This window comes from Esox lucius, chromosome 3, assembly GCF_011004845.1.
Source record: "Esox lucius isolate fEsoLuc1 chromosome 3, fEsoLuc1.pri, whole genome shotgun sequence".
Taxonomy (NCBI): Eukaryota; Metazoa; Chordata; class Actinopteri; order Esociformes; family Esocidae; genus Esox; species Esox lucius.
In genome coordinates, this window is record NC_047571.1 from 20,738,692 (window position 1) to 20,759,093 (window position 20,402).

Consider the following 20,402-nt stretch of genomic DNA (forward strand, 5'->3'; position numbering starts at 1 on the left):
CCCTATGTATTTGCTTTTACCTGTTTCCCTAGCATTGAGCGCTCCTTTGACCGCATGTTTTGGGTTCACAGCAACAGTTTCCAAATGTGAATGCCACACCTGGAATCAACTCCAGACCTTTACCCTGCTTAATTGATGAAGAAATAACGAAGGAATAGCCCACAGCCGTCCATGAAACAGCTTTTGAGTCAATTGTCCAATTACTTTTGGTCCCTTGAAAAAGAGGGGGCTACATATTAAAGAGCTATAATTCCTATAACCTTCCTCAGATAAAAGTTGAGAGACTGCACTCTAAACACATATTCATTATTTAACTGTAACTTGAATATATTTTGGGAAACAGCCAAAATAACAAAACTTGTATCAGTGTCCAATTATTTCCAGACCTAACTGTACTTAATACTTGTAAAACGTTTCTGCCCCCTTCTATTTGCACTTGCATATCTGTGACATTCATTGTACTTAATACTTGTATATTTCTGCCCTCTTCTATTTGCATTTCTGGTTAGATGATAACTGCATTTCATTGTACTGCACCTGTTCTTGTTCAATGACAATAAAGTTGAATCTAATCTAATCTATAAAAACAATAGAATAAACTGAGACACCTGTCCTGTTTCTTTAATAACATACTTTATTGGAGCTGCACATTGCATGATTGTGAGTTAAAGTGCCTAATGTACCTTCCTATGGACAATTCTCCCTGTACGGCATCATACAAATCAAGTTAGGTCACATGGTTTAGATGATTGTGCAGTTTACATAGCTGGTCCCTACATACCATATATATATATATATATATATATATATTTTATAATGACAATTCTTAAATTACTGCAACACACGTCCATTTAAAATGGAAGAAATAATGGAGGACATTTCTGTGCAAAGACACTTTTTGATCTTCCTATTAGTTCCAAAAACATTGAAGGTACAGGAAATATATTACATAATACATCTAAATGTGTTACAATACCTTAAAGTTACTTCTGTCAGAAAAGAACAGTCCTCTCTCTTCCCAAGGTTACATTCTCCTCTCTTTAGCCTTGTGCTTCTTGCTAAAGGATGGACTGGCAGGTAGACACCAGAGATTCATAGAGAAAATTGTTGCCCGAATCATAGAATGATCACTATGGCTCTGGGCATGTGCAGTATATTATGTCTAGATTTATAATCTCATTCTTGTTGTGTACCTATTATCACAGAGTCCATCTGATCCCTGCAAAACATTCAGTCAGAGAGACACACATACACAGATACACACCATAAAGATTGCACTGAGGATAACAGAGTTACATCTTAAGAATATTTTACAGATGAGATTAGGTGAGTTGGCGCAATCTCGACATTGTTGTCTGTTCCAGATTTGCTTTCTTTGGCTCACAAATTCACTATAATGTACTCATATTATTGATTAATAAACATTATTCATAAAACATACAGATTACATAGATGCTATAGTATACAAATAAACAATTACAAATGGAAGAAAATACCAGACTTTTAAAAACACTGGTAATGCCATAAATAAATTATATTTTTCTTTATATATTCATCTATATATCATTATCATATTTGTACTTAAACATATTTTTGTTCCACACAGACAAGGAGCCAGGATTTTACACTCTGTTAGTAGAAGTCGCCTTAGTGACAGATCTAGGATCAGCTTCTCTAAAAGCAAACAATTAATCATGTCATCCGTCAAGGACAAAAACATAATACTGACTCTGGATCAGTATCTAGGGGCAATTTCATCCCAACAGCCAACACTAGATCAAAGGTCAATACAGCGTTAGGTTACAACACGTAGTACACACACTGTGTTACACACACACACACCTCCAGAAACACTCTGGAGCTCTAGGTTTAACACTAGGAGAAAAAGGGTTGGCGCATCTGGCTCTTATAAATACACTGAGCACAAGAGATGCATTGCATTACGTTTATCATAATATGAATCAGCATAATACACAACACTGTTTACTATTTGTGCTCTCAAGCATGTCTTTGTGTTCACACACGCACTCACACACACTCACTCCCATGCACAAAAACACCCTGATGTAGAGGCTTTCCCAGTGTTACCCTACCATGGTTCCAGTTTTGACTCTGTACTGTACAACACTGATAGACAAATGACTGCTAAACGAACACACACACACAACACAGCTCTACTCCAAACACACAGACTTTCAATAGGTTTTAAAATATATTGGATTGTGTATCCATCACACCATGAAGGCTGTGATGTGCACATCTTACCTACAGATAGAATTGCTTAGGATAAATCTTGTACAGCTCCATAATGATGTCAGAGCTGATAATAGTGTGCTCACTTGGTCACAGATTAAGCACTGAAGATTTGGCCAGCGTGGCGACGTTGTCTACAGGCCATGACCCAACCTTTCAATCTCATCGATGAGGAAGTCGATGTCAGACTGGAGGGCCGCTGGATTGGAGATAACCATGCGGAAGAAGTTGACCTTCTGACCCTGAGGCTGGTAGCCCACCATGGTCGTACCAGACTCCATCATTAAGGCCTTGATCTTGGGAGCCACCTGGAGAATGAGAGGGGAGTAGAAGATGTTTAGAAGGCTGGACTAACATTTTCTGAACATTTGGAAAGTTACAGATTGTACAACACTTACCTTGTGAAGTTTCTCTCGGTACTCCTGACTGTTGGGATCCATGCCTCTCAAGCTGGGCGGGATGTACCAGAAGCACACATTGGTGTGTTGGGGCTACAGACAGAAAACACATTGAAAAACACATGTTGGTGTGTTGGGACTACAGACAGAAAACACACTGAGAAACACGTTGGTGTGTTGGGGCTACAGACAGAAAACACACTGAGAAACACGTTGGTGTGTTGGGGCTACAGACAGAAAACACACTGAGAAACACGTTGGTGTGTTGGGGCTACAGACAGAAAACACACTGAGAAACACGTTGGTGTGTTGGGGCTACAGACAGAAAACCCACTAATAAAGAGGGAAGGCATTGGTGTTGACTAGGAGGAAAAAGGAGAAGCTCACCACTCCCTGGAACACCATCTCATATCCCTCTCTGTTTCTGATCTTCTCGTAAAGGTACTGAGACAGATCCAGACACCGGTCAATGTGCTGCTCAAACCCTATGGTGCCCTGTGGAGGACAGACAAAATTACAAGCACGTTTTTAGGGCTGTAAACACACAGGTGCTGACTTGGGGAGGCAGGCGACTAGCCTTAAGTAACGTCAGCTCACCTTAGCCTTCCACATGAGCCAGAACTTAAAGATGTCCACATGACGCCCACACTGGATGGCTTTGTCTCCGGTGTCAAAGCTGACATCATACTGTTTATCAGGCTGGAACAGGTACCCGGCACACATTGAGTTACAGCCAGACAGGATACCCTGCGGAGGAAGACAACCAGGTCAAGGTCATCCACGGAGTACAGTTAGGAAGAGACCGTGACACGGCCGGATGTCCTTACCTTCTCCCTGACCAGGATGGCAGAACACTGCAGAGGCACTCCCATCATCTTGTGAGGGTTCCAGGTAACTGAGTTGGCCCTGAGAGAGGGCATAACAGCCGTAAGTGTGCGCTTGTGTGAATAACGGTGCGTGTGAGTGCATGTGTGTGTGTGTCAGTACCTTTCAACACCGCTGAACTTATGGCGATGCTTCCTGGACATCAGGAGACCACCTCCCCAGGCACCCTAGACAAATAAAGAATGCACAAACATTTTCAACATATGGGACTCAACAGTGTTGTCCACACACACACACATACACACACACGGGCACATTGCACTCACATCTACGTGCAGCCACATGTTGTATTTCTCGCAGATATCAGCAATCTCATTGATGGGGTCAAATGCTCCATAGACTGTGGAACCAGCTGTAGCGTTGACAAACAGTGGATGATAACCCTGAAAAACACAGTATCATGGGAGTCACAAAGTGACATAAATCTTTATGTTAAGAAACTTAGGAACAGACAGAGAGAGAGACTCACCTTCTGCTTGACATCAAGGATCTTAGCTTCTAGATCAGAAGGAATAACTCTCCCTCTGAAAGGGCAGGAACGAAAGATCAGCTTGAATACAGTATATTGCAGTGGTTTATTTTTCTATGGTCAAATTAACTGACTGGTCTGGGTACTGTGTGAAAACCAACATCTACTCTGAGGGTAAACTATCCTGGCTGACACAACATACGTTCCTCACAGCGCAGGGAAAGCAGAGACTCACTGAACTGGACAGGAGCCTGTTGTAACAGCAATATTTGCTCAGAAAATTTGTGAGCGTTTTAATAGGGTCTCAATTACGAGCTATTTCTCATGCAGAGTACTCGCAAGCTTCCTCATCAAACCACTAAAGGTTTTGGAAGTAAAAATGTGTTTGGTTTCGTGGTTCAGTGTGTTAGCAAAACATAGATATTTAATTTGTTCAATTTGAAACGGGGATACCCAACCAGCGATGCGCATCCCCTTCATTATAATGCGTTTTGCCAACAACATCAAAACAATCTTTCCAGACTCTTGAATCAGAAGGACTTTGAGTCAGGTATCAGCCAGGATAAAGGCAAAAACCCTCACAGGTATGCTTTATTTTTTAGAATTACAGATTGTGATGGATATTGTAAATTAATATTGTAAAATAAAGACCCAGAATTCCCCTACCTTAATCTGAAATGTATTGCTTGGCTGAAATTCGAAATTTGACCTGTGTGAAGCTTTAGTGTACCTTTCATCTGTGCTCAGCAAGACCACATTCTCTGAACCAAAGCCCAGAGCTGCCCCGGCCTTCTTGATTGAGTAGTGGCTCTGAAGGTGTACAGGAAAACAACATGTTCAAAAACAACATATACAGTACCAACATGATTCAGCATTGTTTTGAGTGACCTACGTGTTCGGATGTGAAGAGCACCAAGCGAGGAGCAGCAGACATGCCCTTGGTCTTGACGTCAGGGAAGTACTTGTAGCGAGCGATCATCACACTGTACATGTTTGAGATGGCTCCCCCTTTGGACAGACAGAGAATGTGAGAACAGGACCCTGGACAGCACGTACTTCCACACAGAGACAGAACCACCTCTTATTTGCACTTTACAATAATACATTATCACACTGAGAGAACAATAAAAACGATCCCGTCTCATCAATTGTACACTGCCATGATATCAAACCGCGTGGGAATACTGTAACACACCTACACACATTCATGTCAAAGCATGACATGACTGATATGAAATGATCTGTGGTTGGTTGTGCCCATTACTTGACTTGATCCTTTTAGTCAGTCACTGGCTCTTTCCGGCCTAGATTGACAGCCAGACCTCCACCATCCAGACAACCAGGCAACAATCACCATCCAGACAACCAGGCAACGATCCCCAGTAGGCTGTGACGGTGCGAGTGCAATGTGTGTGTAGAAATTAGGCAAACGGGAAACCAAAACCAAATCCAAGCGATAGCGGTATTCTCCTGTTGTATTCTTCTTTTCTCAGTAGACAAACGGCTCCTTACATACATACAACAGGAAAAACAATAATCTGTGTTGAACCGCGACTAAAAAAAACAATATAAACACACTGTCTTTTACATACCTGGTGAAAATATACCATCGCCCTCTCCTGAGGGCCAGCCAATCATCTCTCTCATCTTTTTTAGGGTCAGTTGCTCCATCAGGACAAACACTGGAGCGATCTCATAGGTGAACCTGCCAGTAAATATGTCAATTAATCAATTAATCCATACATACATAAATGCAATATTTAGTCACTAGTGAAAGTCTACAAACATGTTTTTAGACATCACTCTCCCTACTTAATTTCATTGTTTTTTTGGAAGGCTTTAATTGACTGTGGGAATCAGAGGAAGACAGTCGACCTGGAGACACGGAACTGAAGGGCTGATACAGGCATTGACCCTGGGCCCCTGGGGAAACCATATATATGACCACACAAAAGAATGCACTGCGGCCTTAAAAGGTATTGGTGTTACTTTTTTTTCTACTAATTTCAACATACTCCACATACTCCACACTTAAAGTGAACATTTTCCAATAATACAAAAGGACATTTGCTTAAGAAAATGTGGTGTACTTGCTTGTCTGCAAGTATTTATTGTCGTAAAAGTGGTAGTAGAGATGCCATTAGCAATGATAGTGGTAGTAAGGGTATTTAAGGTTTTCACAGTCAATGTGTCTCAGTGAATGTGGAATGAACAGTTACAGTGGGTTACTAGGCTATAGTTGCACTAAAGTAAGAACCGTAGTAAAAAGCTGTGTTTAAGCACATGTCAATATTGGATTTGTAGTTGAAGTTGAAATGGATTAAACAGCAGGGGTGAATCCACTATACTCCTTCCTCATTTCATACTTATCTGAATCCTAGCAACCTCTCCAGTTCTGATGACAAGCATACCCGTAAAATAACGCTGCCACCACTATCCTGTAAAACGCAAAAGCTTCAACAACACTGCATTTACTCCAAACTACTGGAAACACTTCAAAGAAAAAAGCATGTGTTTTCAACAAGGCTGCTAAGAAATACAGCATGGCAAAATAAATGTACTTGCGGCAACATCAACTTACAGATATGCTTGGCATTGGAAGGGACTGACGAAAGTTAGCCAAGTTGAGGTAAAATATTTTAAAGAGCAAAACCAGCCTCACTAACCCTAAAAACGTAATACTGGGATAAAGTTAGTTTATTTAGCAAAACAATAACAAAATGTAATGCCGACATCCAGAAATGCCTTTCCAAAAAGTGTTGAATGTTTCATAGTGGCCTAGTCTCAGTTGATGTCTATGAATGATTAATAACCTAGTTCACTAAACTCTGTATGATTCCCTAAAAGGTAGATTCACAGTTGCAGTGTCTGCAAAATGTGCTTCTATTAAGCATTAACTCTGGTTATGAAAATATTCAATCTTCACTATCATTTTCATTTTCATTCCCCTTTTTACACCCTTTCCTTTCTCAAATTGTATCATGTCTAATTGTAGGGGCCTGAGTAATTGCAGCAACTCAAAACAGGAGAGTTGAGGATTGTGACAAGCCTCTCTCCTGGTCAACTGCGCTACTCCATTGTGCTTTTTTCCACACAAATCATTCCACCATGAATTAATTTCAGTCAAGATGTGTAATATTAACACTTTTTACTTACTCAGGCCCACAAGCTTCCTGAAGAAATTCTTGGACAAATTGACAACAGGAAATATCTGCCAACAGTGCCTCCCCCTCCCAGAACAACTCTGGCCCATTTCTATCATCCATGGGGGTACCAAGATATAGTCAAATCTGAACCAAAACTATCATGGACGGCTTGGTGCTCCAAGAGCCTGAGGACGCTGCACCACTTTAGGGATACAGATCTTTTTTATTAATTTGTTCGTTGACTTTGAAAATGTAACAACGGAAGAAAACCGATTCAGTTACATTTGATATTTTACAAAGGTCAGCGTGTATAGATACCTCCTAGCCAATGAATTCTGCCGATTAACTCCAAACAACACACATTTATTAGATATTTCCAACATTTTGCTCAAAAAAATATTTAGGTCACAAACACCTTTGACTCCTTTGCACAAGAACAAAATGTTAATATATTCAATGATTTTTTTGCATGGCTAAGCTGGGCTAAGGACTCTAGATTGGGAACCCTATGGACTCAACGTTCCATTAAATTAGCCTAACACACACGCATACATGCACACACAATTCTGCTGACTGAGACTTGAACTAATTAAAATCTGTCTGGTATGAGATAGAGAGCAGACATTCATATTCAAATCCCTTTAAAGTATCCGTCAGTGTTTAATTAAAGCACACAAAACTCTGATAGCAATCTGTCAATTCTGTCCATCTGAACAGAGCCTTTTGATTTGACTGGCTGAAGGGGGGGACTTGTGTTGGTGAGAGATAAGAAGGCTTCAGACCCAAATCTATTTCCTGCTTCAGAGAGTGAAGAGAGAGAATGAGAGAGAAGAGAATGAATGAGAGAGGATCGAGGAGAGAGGGAGCACATGTGGAACCCGTGCAATGGAGGAAAGACAACACAAAGATGAAGCCAAAGTAAGAGAGAGGAGATGGACAGGCTTTTGTTTACATCTCTATTGGATGATTAGATTTTGGGATTTCCTTATTTCAAAAAGAGAGGGAAAAATCTCTGGATGACTGAAATAATCTGTGGCGTTTGGAAACAACTCTGGGTTGGGTTGTGTATTTGTGTGGGGTTTTTTTTTACCCTAAGGCTATGTCCCTCTGATGCTTGACCTCCACACATCCCTCATCTCCCTCCCCGCTTCTCTCACCACTCCCCTTCCTGCTAATGTCTAACAAGGCCAGTTACAAAACACACACACACACACACAGCCCCCCTTCTATACTTCAAAGCTCTCCAGCTCCTCTCATCTGCTAACAGGGAAAGAAGCATTGATAGATAAAGACATACACACAGGGATAGGGAGGACGAGACAAGAACAGAAATGAGAAACAAATTAGGAGTTGAGGCAAAGAGCAAAATAGGGGAAAAGAGACAGAAGGAAGGAAGGAAGGAAGGAAGGAAAGAAGGAGAAATATTATAGGGAAAAATGAGAGGTAACTCTCGGTAGCAATACTATCCTTCATGTGCAGTTATTCTGGCTGAAGCAGTCACCCTGGGGAGAGTTTGATTAGAGCATTAGGTGCCAGTCAACACGCCAGCTCAGATTGTGACTGATGGGGCCTAATTACACCACACACACATAGAAAGAGTGAGACTGATTTAGAAGAATATATTTAGTTATTTTACAGTAGCTATTACATACTAGGGCTTAATGACAAGAAAAACAAACTCTATTTTGTAACCATACCACAAAATGTGACTGTTTAAACACTATATATTATATTATATATTATAACACTATATATATATATATTCTTGTATTGTCACTACAAGAAGGCTTATATAAGGAAAACAGCATCTTTTTACTGAACTACTGAATTTGGCAGAACTACTGAATTTGGCAGAGAACAAAGGAAAATATTTTTTTCCAAATGATTCTCCTTTCTCCTTGTCTTGGAGAATAATGGCTATAATGGCGATCATTATCGCAATCATAGCCAATCATTGGTCTTTTCAGGGTGAAAATTGCCCTTCAGTCACCTGCCTGCTGGTCCCATGGGGCAGTCCCTAAATGCCCTAATTATAATCATCAAGGGCACTCTCTCCAACCGAGACCCCCTAAGTGACTATGAGCAGCATTGTGTCAGCTATGTGCATGTATGTGTGTGTGTGTGTGTGTGTGTGGGTTTGTGTGCGCGTGCGAGAGAGAATCAGTCTGTATCCACAGGGACAATAAAGCCGGAATGAGTCCTCCACAGGGAGCCAGGGCAGTCAGTCACTGAGTGTGACAGGGTTTTCAGTGCCGCCGGGCGGCCATTGTGTGTCGGTGTGGGGCCCAGCTGGGCTATCTGCTGAGACCAGCTCACAATGAGCCTGCAGTCAATGGGGCGTTAACACTATCTGCTGAATCTGGGGCAGGCTGAACTGGTGTGCCTGTGTAGTGTGTATGTATGTGACTGTGTGTGTGCAAGTTGTTCTTCATACTTTAGTGTCCCTCTGTCTCTCTCACTCTCAGGGCAAGGTTCCAAGGCTTCACCAGCGAGATGGAGTTTTCTTAGCAGAGTTACTGCCTAAGCTAATGTTTAAGAAAGACATCAAGCATAGCTCCTGTTTAATCTTGTTCTGGTCTTCATATGTGTCTGTCTCATAGGCCCTGTCTTGTAGTCTGTGTCTCATAGGCCCTGTCTTGTGGTCCCTGTCTTGTAGTCCCTGTCTTGTAGTCTGTCTCTGTGTCTCATAGGCCCTGTCTTGTAGTCTGTCTCTGTGTCTCATAGGCCCTGTCTTGTAGTCTGTGTCTCGTAGTCCATGTCTTGTAGTCTTTGTCTTTGTATTATAGTCTCTGTCTTGTAGTCAGTTTCTGTCTCATAGTCCCTGTCTTCCAGTCTGTGTTGGTGTCTCATATTCCATGTCTGGTAATCTGTGTCTTTGTTTTATAGTCCCTTTCTTGTAGTCTTTGTCTGTCTCATAGTCCGTCTTGTATTCTGTTTCTGTGTCTTGTAGTCCACATCTTGTAGTCTGTGTCTTTGTTTTATAGTCCCTGTCTTGTAGTCTGTCTCATAGTCCGTCTTGTATTCTGTTTCTGTGTCTTGTAGTCCACATCTTGTAGTCTGTGTCTTTGTTTTATAGTCCCTGTCTTGTAGTCTGTCTCATAGTCCCTGTCTTGTAGTCTGTGTCTGTCTCATAGTCCCTGTCTTGTAGTCTGTGTCTGTCTCATAGTCCCTGTCTTGTAATCTGTGTCTGTCTCATAGTCCCTGTCTTGTAATCTGTGTCTGTCTCATAGTCCCTGTCTTGTAATCTGTGTCTGTCTCATAGTCCCTGTCTTGTAGTCTGTGTCTCATAGTCCCTGTCTTGTAGTTTGTGTCTGTGCCTCTTAGTCCCAGTCCTGTAGTCTGTGGCTTGTAGTTCTAGTTTTATAGAGCCTGTTTTGTAGTCCTTGTCTTTTATTCTGTGTTTTGTAGTTCCTGTCTTGTAGTCCGTGTCTAGTATTCTCATAATCCCGTCCTGTGACCCGTATCCTGTGCTGTTTAGCTCGGCAGGACTTCATGCCCTCTGTCAGATGGCCACCATGTAACACCAAGCTTTGATCAATACGCAATCTAACCAGCCCATAGGGTGTGTTTGAGTGTGCTATTGGAGATACAGTACTTAGGCCTGGTGTTCAATAAGTTTGGAACACTGTTCACCTCAGCCAGGTCAAAAGAAAACATTATATAACATCATATAAATATATTAGTCATAATTTAACCCCTTTAGTATTGTTAGGGCTGAGGGGAGACACGCTCCATGAAAAGCAATTATTTCATTTAATTCTTTGCTACAAACGGAAATACTGTCAATAACAACCCACTGGGGTTTACCGGCCAAATGTTGATAATTTTTCTCAGTTACATACAACCATCCTAAACATTAGCCAGCCACACACACACACACACACACACACAAACACACACAGCACGACTCACATGTTAGTGTTAGCTGTTGAGGTGAGCCATTCCCCAGCCAGTCCAATGATGTCCAGGCCAGTAGATAGCTGGTTGAAGAAGCGTGGATGACCTTGGACACAGAGATCACGATAAGAGAAGCTATCTCATTGCGACTTCCTTGATTAATAAATCAAATGCATGAAACAGCTGGGGTTCCTGAGGAGAGGTTTGAGAACCACTTTTTTAGCAGGCTACATTACATTGAGTGGCTTGGTGTTCATTATTGTTGTTGGTGAATTTATTTCAAAAATAAAAGTCAAGATCTTAGAGAATGAAGGCTAGAGGAAGTAAGACTAGGTCATAATCTAAATGGCTGAAATCTTTTTCAATGGGTAAGTCCTGTGTCCCTAACATCCATCTCTCTACATTTGTACAGCTTGGATCCCAGTAGGAATGCAAAAAATTGTAAATGTTGGGGTTTAAAAAACACTAAGTGGTTTGTTTTCATAACAGGAAAGAAGACATGCTGTTTCAGCCACATGATAGAGAAAGCATTGTTTTATAAAGTTATATAATCCAAACCGGAATATATTAATATGTGTTCATGTATTATTTTATTAACTCTAAATTGTAACCCACTGAGCGAAAGATTATTAAAAAGACAATCTTCCTGTCTGAAAAGACGTGGAATAGATGTCGAGAAGACGTCTTTCAAATGATTGTGCTCAGGGGGAACTCTCCATAGAAATCTGCCTTTGAGGGGAAACCTGATGTTTCAGGCTTGTTTGTATTGTAACATAAGTTCTCGTCTTCATTTTTACAGTGAGGTTTTTGTATCTCTCAGCTGTGTTCTTTGGCCCATAATGTTCAGCTTGGCCACGGTGACATAGAGGCGTCCTACAATGGTGCTCCATTCTAATCAAGATCCGAGTTTTCAATCCCTTCTGAATGTGCTGGGTGATACTGCCTTAAGGTTTATTATAAGGTTATTATATGCAGCACCCATATTTGGCCGGGGGAGTTAGAGACCTATAGTTGCAAGCAAGCATGTTAAAACTTTAAAAAAAATAGCTCAATAATAACTATACAAATCTCTGGAAAATTGCCAAATCTAGTGAATAAGTCACTTCGCAACACTGAATTAGCCTATGCATGGGGCATTTACTGATTCTTTTAAACAGTTTTTTTCACTGAGATTTCAGCCACAGAATTTGGGTGTAAAGCTGGAGCACTAAAAACAATTAATGCCTCAAAGCTTTTCCTAATATAAAGGGAGGGGCAATGGCTGAAATTGGGTGGAGTTAACCTTTTAAAACCTAGTTCAGGACTTTAAAATGTTCTGGACAGAAAATTAACGGCGTGTCCTGAAAGAGAGGCGTTGGAACCACTGCCATAGACAATTGATTGACTAAGTTAGTATCATATTCACTGAAACCCGGAAAAACTAAAACTAAAACAATTCCCTTCAGTATTATGACAGCGCGTGTCTTGCGTCAGTGGAAACATGAAAATGAATTGCAGAATGTTCATTGATGAAAACTCATAGTCTACATCAGTTGCGTTGCTAGTCCTGGGCGCCCGGGGCTATAGCTCCGGTTCTTTTATGAATAGCACCAGATCTTTTATGAATAGCTCCGGATCTCAAATTGACCAAAATCAAAATGCCCTTGATCTATTCACCTATAATTCCGATCACGCATTATGACAATGTAGACGTGTAGGCCACTAGCGTGTACATCGAAAATGTCCGCATGTACATTCAAAACTCTGTACTTTCTGTCCCGGGTGGGGCGGGCGGGTGGGTGGGCTAACCCCCGAATGTATTGTGATCCTAACGACGCCTCTGGTCTACATTATGCTCGATTCTTTTCTTTTTTATGTTAACTTCATGTGTGTAAATGATCAACGAATAAAGGTCGTTAGGAACTAATCCCATGGGACAGTTTAACAGTTGTGGTCTCTAACGGCTAGTAAAACACACCCAGGATTACATTATCCCCGCCGGCAGTATTAGTTTTGTAAGATGAGGTTGTCAACAGAATCACCAGGGATACAGTAACCCTTCATTATGATTGGTTGTAAACTATCGAGGGCAGACCTTAAATGGTTTTGTGTAGTTTTCTATTTTGCTTGTATGTAGTGAACATGAGCAGATGACTGACTACGATAACGGTTGTATTAGTCCTGTATAAGCTCTGAAAACGTCTGTGAATACCGGCTCAAATAGTAATATGTAATAAAACAGAACGGTTAATTAAACACTTTACAATATATGAATATTTGTCTATATTAATTAAATATACTGCTCGAGATTCAAATAACCAAACCGTTTCAGCCTAGAGCAATTCAAGTTATTTTGTATTAGAAGACAATTTACGAAGGACAATTTTTTTTTCAATACACCGTTAGTGCGCCTGGCTTGAGGACAGATGCTTTTACAATAAATACAAAGAATAAAGAAGTAATGCACACCCAAACAGTTTCAGGGTCTATGTAGGCCTACCTGTCCGAACGCCGTACTTGAGCGTGTCCCTGCAGTCCACGAGGATTTGTTCAAGGGACTCAGGCTGGTCAGATAGCTCGAGGTTGAAGCCCTCCATGCCCTCCAGTAGCTGGTGCGGATGGTGGAAGTCAAGGACCTTGGTGGAACGGTCAAACGTCTTCCTGATATAGTTGGTAAGGATGTCCACAAGTTCCAACAAGAACTGAATAGTAGCTTCCTCTCCATTTTTGGCCGGAAGTAAGTCTAGAATAATGACAAAAACGCTTTAACACCAAACCCAAATCGAATGTAGGCCTAGACGCTCTTTTACAGAAGTCGTTATTAAGCAAACTAGGACATACCGTACATTATAAGCCGTCTACTGTTCACTGGGTTAAATCACTAGAAAATGTAGCGATTAAAATAATTAAAACATCTGGGGATCGTCTGGTGAATAAAAAAATCGTTATTTCACCTCTCGCGAACATGTTGGAGAAATCCGTTTCTGTGCGGCGAAAGCGCACATCCCGGTCACTGTTTTCACAGGTGAAAAGGTTCTTCTGGCGTTCTGAAAGTGCACCAGAAAGTCGGCCTTCCTCCCCAAGACTGTTGTTCTTCTGCAGGAAACCTAGGGTGTAACACGGGGAGGAACAAGATGTGGAACACACTCGGTTACCACTACCCAACATCGCAAGATAATGACGTGGTAATAACTTTTATTTAGACCAGAGTTCAATCGAGACCAGTTATCCCCTACTTGTGCTATACGCAATACGCGTCTTTGTAGTGTCCTTTCCCAGACAGCTCTTATAAACCCGGGTGGTGATGTTCATACAGTGTGAGGGATAGGGATCAATTTATAGACGAGGGTAGCCTGTGTGCGTTTTGGTTTGTGTGTGCACATGTGCGCGTATGTGTGTTTGTGTGAGCTTGCGTGCGTGCATTGCCCTACCCTGCAGTAACATCAACCCATAATGCGACAGGGAGAAAAATGCCCCCCTATCGCCCGGACTGCTCATGCTTGAGTGGTGGTGAAGGAGGGGTGGCATTATGGGAGTAGGGTTAATGATGGATGCGAAATATTTACGGGCTCTGTATAGGCTAGTCAATTTTTTATTATAGTCGGTGTCTATTAATAACCCATTGATTTAAAATAATAATAATAATAGTGGAATTTAAAATGTATTTTCACAAAAATTATATCAAAATGTAAGATTAAAAAAAAGCAATATAAAAAAACTGAGAACTGACTCTCAAATCCTGGCTCTTTTGAGTCTAAAGACATCCTTTCATTTAAATTAATTCAGCTAATCTTGGTTGGCACATTAGGCACTGATTATCTCAAGAGAGCCACAGCAAACTGCGGCTTCGTTGTCGTTAATCTTACCGCTTCATCCGGAAGAGGCGTCTCTACCGATAAGAGCTGACGAATATTATGACCTGTAAATCCACGCTGACATAGGTTAGGCCAACATCTAATAAGTCTACTCGACACCATTTTATAATGGCCGTTGCCACATCATTCAGTTTTTTCCTCCTCACAAAAATATTTCCTCGCCGTGCACAAAAAAGATTAATTAGAAGTCAAAAATGTATAGAAACGAAATTAACGTATGTATTCATTATGCATATCATTACCCTATAACCACTAGTGAATAATGCTACACAGGCTTAGATGGAAATCATTGGGCCTGGTACATAACGCACCGACATATTAAAATTACACGAAGGTCCTGTTTAATCATCTCTATTAAACTACACGATTAATTTATCGGAATGATCGGGCAATTGGGTTATTTATTTCATTGTTATGTTCATTGGCTGAGTCATGAGGAAGGTTAAATTGTATTAAAAGTATCCATCAGGCTGCATCCTTACCGGGCAGTTAGGCCCTTGGTGCGTGTTATGGGCTTATATTTTAAAGCTCGTGCCAATTTGAATCGGAGACTGGAGATTAACATTATTAAAAATGTGACACCAAAATATGTTGACTTGACTAGTGAAGGTAGGAATGACTTTTTAAAGAAAGGAAACTTTCCGTAACGTAATGACGTCAAATAAGTCATAGACGTCATCAAAAAACGATCAAATGTATCCAAGGGCCCAGAAAAAAAAGGTCTACAGGAAAAATACTGGATTCAACCATTTCACATTGGATAACAGAGCCGTCATGGAACCTCCCAGATTTACATCAAACCCACGCACTCCAACGTCATCGCGCTGTTAAGAGACTCAAAACCCAACCACCTCCAACAGGAAAAGAGAGGTTAAAAAAGGAAATCTAAAACAGGTTTACCATGTAGCTACTGAGGTTTACCATGTAGTTAAATCTCTGACTCCACCTTCTTGCTGCTTCTCCCATCTCCCTGAACCCTCTCTAATGCATTACCAGTGCATTAGCTATTGACAAAATGAATACATTAATTGTCACCCTGGATAGGAGCATATCCTAGAGGACTAAAATGTAAAATGCAAACTGCAACATTTAGGCTATGCACAAACCACATTAACACATCTAATTCAGCCTAAAAAAATACTAGGCACATAGGGCACTATCATGACAAATATTCGATGTTTAATATTTTTTTAAATGTCTACAGAGGATTGTAAAGTGTAGACCAGACTATATGTCATATTATTTGCCAACTACAGAGAACTGGATAAGAAGGGACATCGGGTGCTTTTTTGGGTCGGGGCGGGAACCCCTGCGTGTCGCACTGGCCTAAAGCTAATCGCCAAGTGACCTTTAGGAGATGAGAATGTGGAGTGACAGTCGGGGACGAATGCCGCACTAACACCAACATATAACATAGCACCCATTAGGCTATACTTGGGCTTCAGATTTTTTATTTAGCTCATAGGGCGTCAAACAGTTATCATAACGTTTCCCTTATGCTATTGCAGTGAATTGTATCCACCTGAATACATTTTGGTTGGTGCTTAATGGATCTAAAACTTACCACAAATCTTCATCCCCAGTTTCCGCGTACATCCTTGCATCCACGCGTCATAGTCTAAAACAGAATGTTTAAGGACAACGTTTGAAAATATAAGATAGTGTGATTTGGGTGACAGCGGATGAGCTCTTATAAAGCGTATGGTGACGCAGCATGGTGACGGTGCATGGCACAAGCGGGTGAAGAAGCATGAAGCAGACGCACATACAAAAGTGGCAGCAACCTATAGGCCTAGATATGTGTCGGGTGTGTAAGTGAGTAAAACCAGCTAAACACACCCGTTCCCAAACCCCATTGTCAGGAAACAAAGCAAAACCGCATCACCTTAGACCGTCTGGGGCAACTTAACCCTTGCTTGGGTTATTATTCCTGAACGTTGGAATGGTTCCGAATCCACACTGTTCAATGACTATGGGCCATCAGAGTCCGGCTCGGTTAATAAACACTGGCACGAACCCGGCGAAGGGGCGGTTTGAAATAAACACCCGTGAAATGAGCTCGTGAAGCGGAGCAGAAATTAATTGGGTGAAACACAGTATTTGACTAGTGCGAGCTGGCGACGTCTGGCTGGACAGCATGCGCAGGTTTTGTACACACACACGCACACGCACACGCACACAGACACGCACACGCATGTACATCCACACACACACGCACACACGCTCTAGGCCTAGGCTACATTGCTATTGCATGAACATACTAATGGAGAATGCCATCATTGCCAAAAATAATAATGCATGTCACAGAACCAAACGATGAAACGGAAAAAACACATTTATATGCATATGACATCGTTGTTTTGTTATCTGTCTGGAATTCAAGACCCAGATAAAACGGCTTCAGGAGTCAGAGCGCCTGGCAAGCGCTGCGGGAGAAACACTAGCACACATACACCACGAGCCGCCTGAGGTCAGTGCAAGTGAGACAGAGCGTGGCAGCGAGATAATGGTAACATCCAGCCACAGCAGAAAACAGGCAGAGAGCACAAACAAACACCACAGGTTTTCGAACCATTATGCATTTAATGAAATCTGAAAATGTTACTCTTCTACAATTATTCCCCAAAACATTTATTTCTGGCGTATGCATGGAGCATTTTCCACATTGTGAATACATTTTAAGCTAATTAAAATACGATGACCTATACATTGGCTTCTCCCTTTAGAAAATGTGACTTCCTATAGAAATTATTTAATTTGCGAAAATTTAACTTTCAGTGGAAAGGAAAACACCTATTAAGCTATTATATTTCAAAATACCAGCCATTTTTCAATCTTCGCAAAATTATCCAAGCGGGTCCTAACACATTGACATCGCATCCCAACATGAATGTCATACAAGACAAATGCAAGCCATCATATCCAGGAACCCAGGGCATGCAATTACCTGCAAAATAATTTTTCCAGGGATATTGCGTTTGTAGGCAGCTCATGTAGTAATGCATAATTAGATATTTGAAGCATTTTGAAGGGATATTGTAAAATACAAAATAATAAAATTGCTAAATTGCAAATATTCTGAATATAGCCTGTATATGCAAATATTAGCCAACCAGCACACATTGTTAGTTATTTCCATATCGAGAATATTTAAAACATTATTTGATATTACCAGGACTAATAAAAACAGGAAATGTTATTATCTTATATCAAATAGTTGTGGCTGTATATTCTATTACAAAACCAAATAATTCCAGATCCCCACGCTCCGAAGACGCTCTGGGACGATTGCAGGAGGTCCGTTTCTCAATGCGCGCCGCTGATCCGTTAGACAGCAGCTGGCAGCTGTGATAGCTCTGTTTTTAACCGGAATGATTAACGACGGCGCCCACACGGTAAATAGTCCGGGTGAGACTCGTTTTTATCAGACAGAGTGTGAGAGAGAGAAAGGGGAGAGAGAAAGAAGTAAGGGAAAGAGACCTACTTGTGGACGAAGGTCGTAAATTGGCGGAGTTCGGGTCCTGGTCGCCGCCGGCGGCTGTCGGTTCAGACGTGGCCATCAGTCCTCGGTTATTCCCGTGCGCTTAGGGACTCTTATCAGATTCTCAACGGAAATAACCAACCGGTTGCTGAAAACAAAAGGCCTAGGGTTAAGATTGATGACTCTCAATAATAAACAAATGAATACCGCAATAATGTCTCAACGCCACTCTATTTATTGAGACTCAGCTACAGAATAAAACAGGTAATATTGGGTGAAACTAATTATTGGAATATAGCTTTTCGTAGCCGTGCAATGATCATAAAGGAAAAGGGTGATGCATCATTTGCTGTTAATATCTGCTTCTGCAATCGGAATCATTTACTCTTGAACGTCAATCGGCTCGCGAGCTGCATGCATGTGCGAAGGGGAGATAAATCACGGGTGACCAGTTTGAGATGTCTTGCACACACACAAGCACACACACACACACACACACACACACACACACACACACACACACACACACACACACACACACACACACACACACACACACACACACACACACACACGTACCCCCACACAAACACACACAAACACCAGACAGACCTACCCCCGCGCGCTGGTCCCCATTTCAAATGCAGAAATGCGTACGTGCGTTCATAGGAATTTATGGACCAAAATAATGAAAGCAAATCAGACAGAAATGTATAGCAACTACACGCTTGTCTTAAATAAACGCACGAAAAAACTAACAGTTCTAACAATTTTTTAAGGGTAGTTCGAGGAAAATCACACCTCTGAGCCATCATCCTTGGTCGCTGGAACTAAGTGCACCAGACCGTTTATTGTACTTAATAAGATCAAAGAGCACAAAAGCAGAAGGCATTTGTTTCTTCAATATGAAAGAATATACATATTCCCCCCAAAATCATCACCATCTGACCTATTTAACGAAATAGCCTGACAAAATGATCTGTAATGGAAATATTTCATTCATTTTGTCAGCTGTTCTTGGTTTCTTGAGAAAATTAAATAATTGATTGGTATTATAGCATATCGAATTTTAAATTAGAATAATCTTAGAATAGCCTTTGCTATTAACCACCACTAATCCAGCATCAGTCAAATGTCATTGTTGTTAAGAAATTATGTAATTTTGCCACTCATATGCTTAAAAAAACCAATAACCTAACATTGCTAATAACAGGCAATGTTTGCAAAACTTGATAATCAAAACAATTCTGTAATCCCCATATTTTTAACCCCAACAATGAGCACTGCAATAATTTAGCAGATGTTGGGGACTGTATGCACATATAAATAAAATCATAATCATAATGTTACTAACTCTTTGTTATGTTATGGAAAAATAAAACAATATCATATTGTCACAAAATAGGCCGATAGGAAACGCGAGAACGCCTGCGCTAGGAGACTTTCCTTACCGTCTGCGTGTGCACAGGTTGTCGGGTCAGGTAACTATCACCAAACAAACGAATTACAGGTCTCGATCCACACGACGCTCTGAGTCGCAAGACAGTCCAAGTCCAACCACCGCGGAATGGGAACAGAGGGGGGGAAATTCCATACAGGACTGTGGGAGTAATCTTGTTTTCCACTCAATAATGTTTCTATCTATTTTATTATTTATTTCTGAGCGCGCGAATCGCCTATTTATCCCATTCGCACACATGCGTGAGTCATAGCATTACCTCCCTCTGGCGCGAAATTAAGCTTCTCCTGTTCGTGACAGAAAAAAATATGGAAAAACGCCCTATTTCACGACAACTGACGTGGCCCCTTTTCGTTGACAGCGGACTTTTGTTCAGCAGATGTGATTGTCATGAACACTACATATCTCAATTAAGATCGTCCATCACTAAGTGATTTAGTTTGAAGTGTCACCCTATACGACTGCTGATATTAGGCAACAAGACTTGAGAAATGTGACAAAATAAGACGGACAACAGGTTACGTCTTTGAACTTGCGATAGATTCATTTATGCTCAGATA

General features: G+C 41.1%; 1 protein-coding gene across 3 annotated transcripts; it reads right to left on the reverse strand.

The window, feature by feature from the left end:
* Positions 1-611: 611 nt before the first annotated feature.
* LOC105020320 (glutamate decarboxylase 1) lies at positions 612-20,106 on the reverse strand. Of its 3 annotated transcripts, none has more exons than XM_010887268.5 (17): positions 19,835-20,106; positions 18,387-18,531; positions 16,467-16,520; positions 13,982-14,134; positions 13,528-13,770; positions 11,064-11,154; positions 5,598-5,710; positions 4,898-5,013; positions 4,736-4,815; positions 4,006-4,060; positions 3,803-3,919; positions 3,639-3,703; positions 3,479-3,557; positions 3,249-3,398; positions 3,039-3,146; positions 2,652-2,744; positions 612-2,561 (listed from the first exon to the last, which is right to left on the reverse strand). In XM_010887268.5, the coding sequence occupies exons 2-17, from the start codon at positions 18,460-18,462 to the stop codon at positions 2,388-2,390; spliced, it is 1,767 nt and encodes a 588-aa protein (XP_010885570.1). In that variant the 5' UTR covers positions 18,463-18,531; positions 19,835-20,106; the 3' UTR covers positions 612-2,387. The 3 variants fall into 3 exon arrangements, with proteins under 3 accessions (XP_010885570.1, XP_019901134.1, XP_034147352.1); XM_020045575.3 differs by lacking the exon at positions 19,835-20,106 and adding an exon at positions 18,769-18,818; XM_034291461.1 differs by lacking the exon at positions 16,467-16,520.
* Between the last annotated feature and the right edge of the window lie 296 nt (positions 20,107-20,402).

What these genes read in the sequence shown, in the direction of transcription:
- LOC105020320 (XM_010887268.5), bottom strand. Translation starts at nt 18,462, where the DNA reads ATGGCCACGTCTGAACCGACAGCCGCCGGCGGCGACCAGGACCCGAAC. An exon ending in CTCCAACATGTTCGCGAGAG is followed by an intron (nt 13,771 to 13,981) that starts GTGAAATAACGA and finishes TCATTATTCTAG; the next exon opens with ACTTACTTCCGGCCAAAAAT. An exon ending in AGATGGTGTTCCAGGGAGTG is followed by an intron (nt 2,745 to 3,038) that starts GTGAGCTTCTCC and finishes TTCTGTCTGTAG; the next exon opens with CCCCAACACACCAATGTGTG.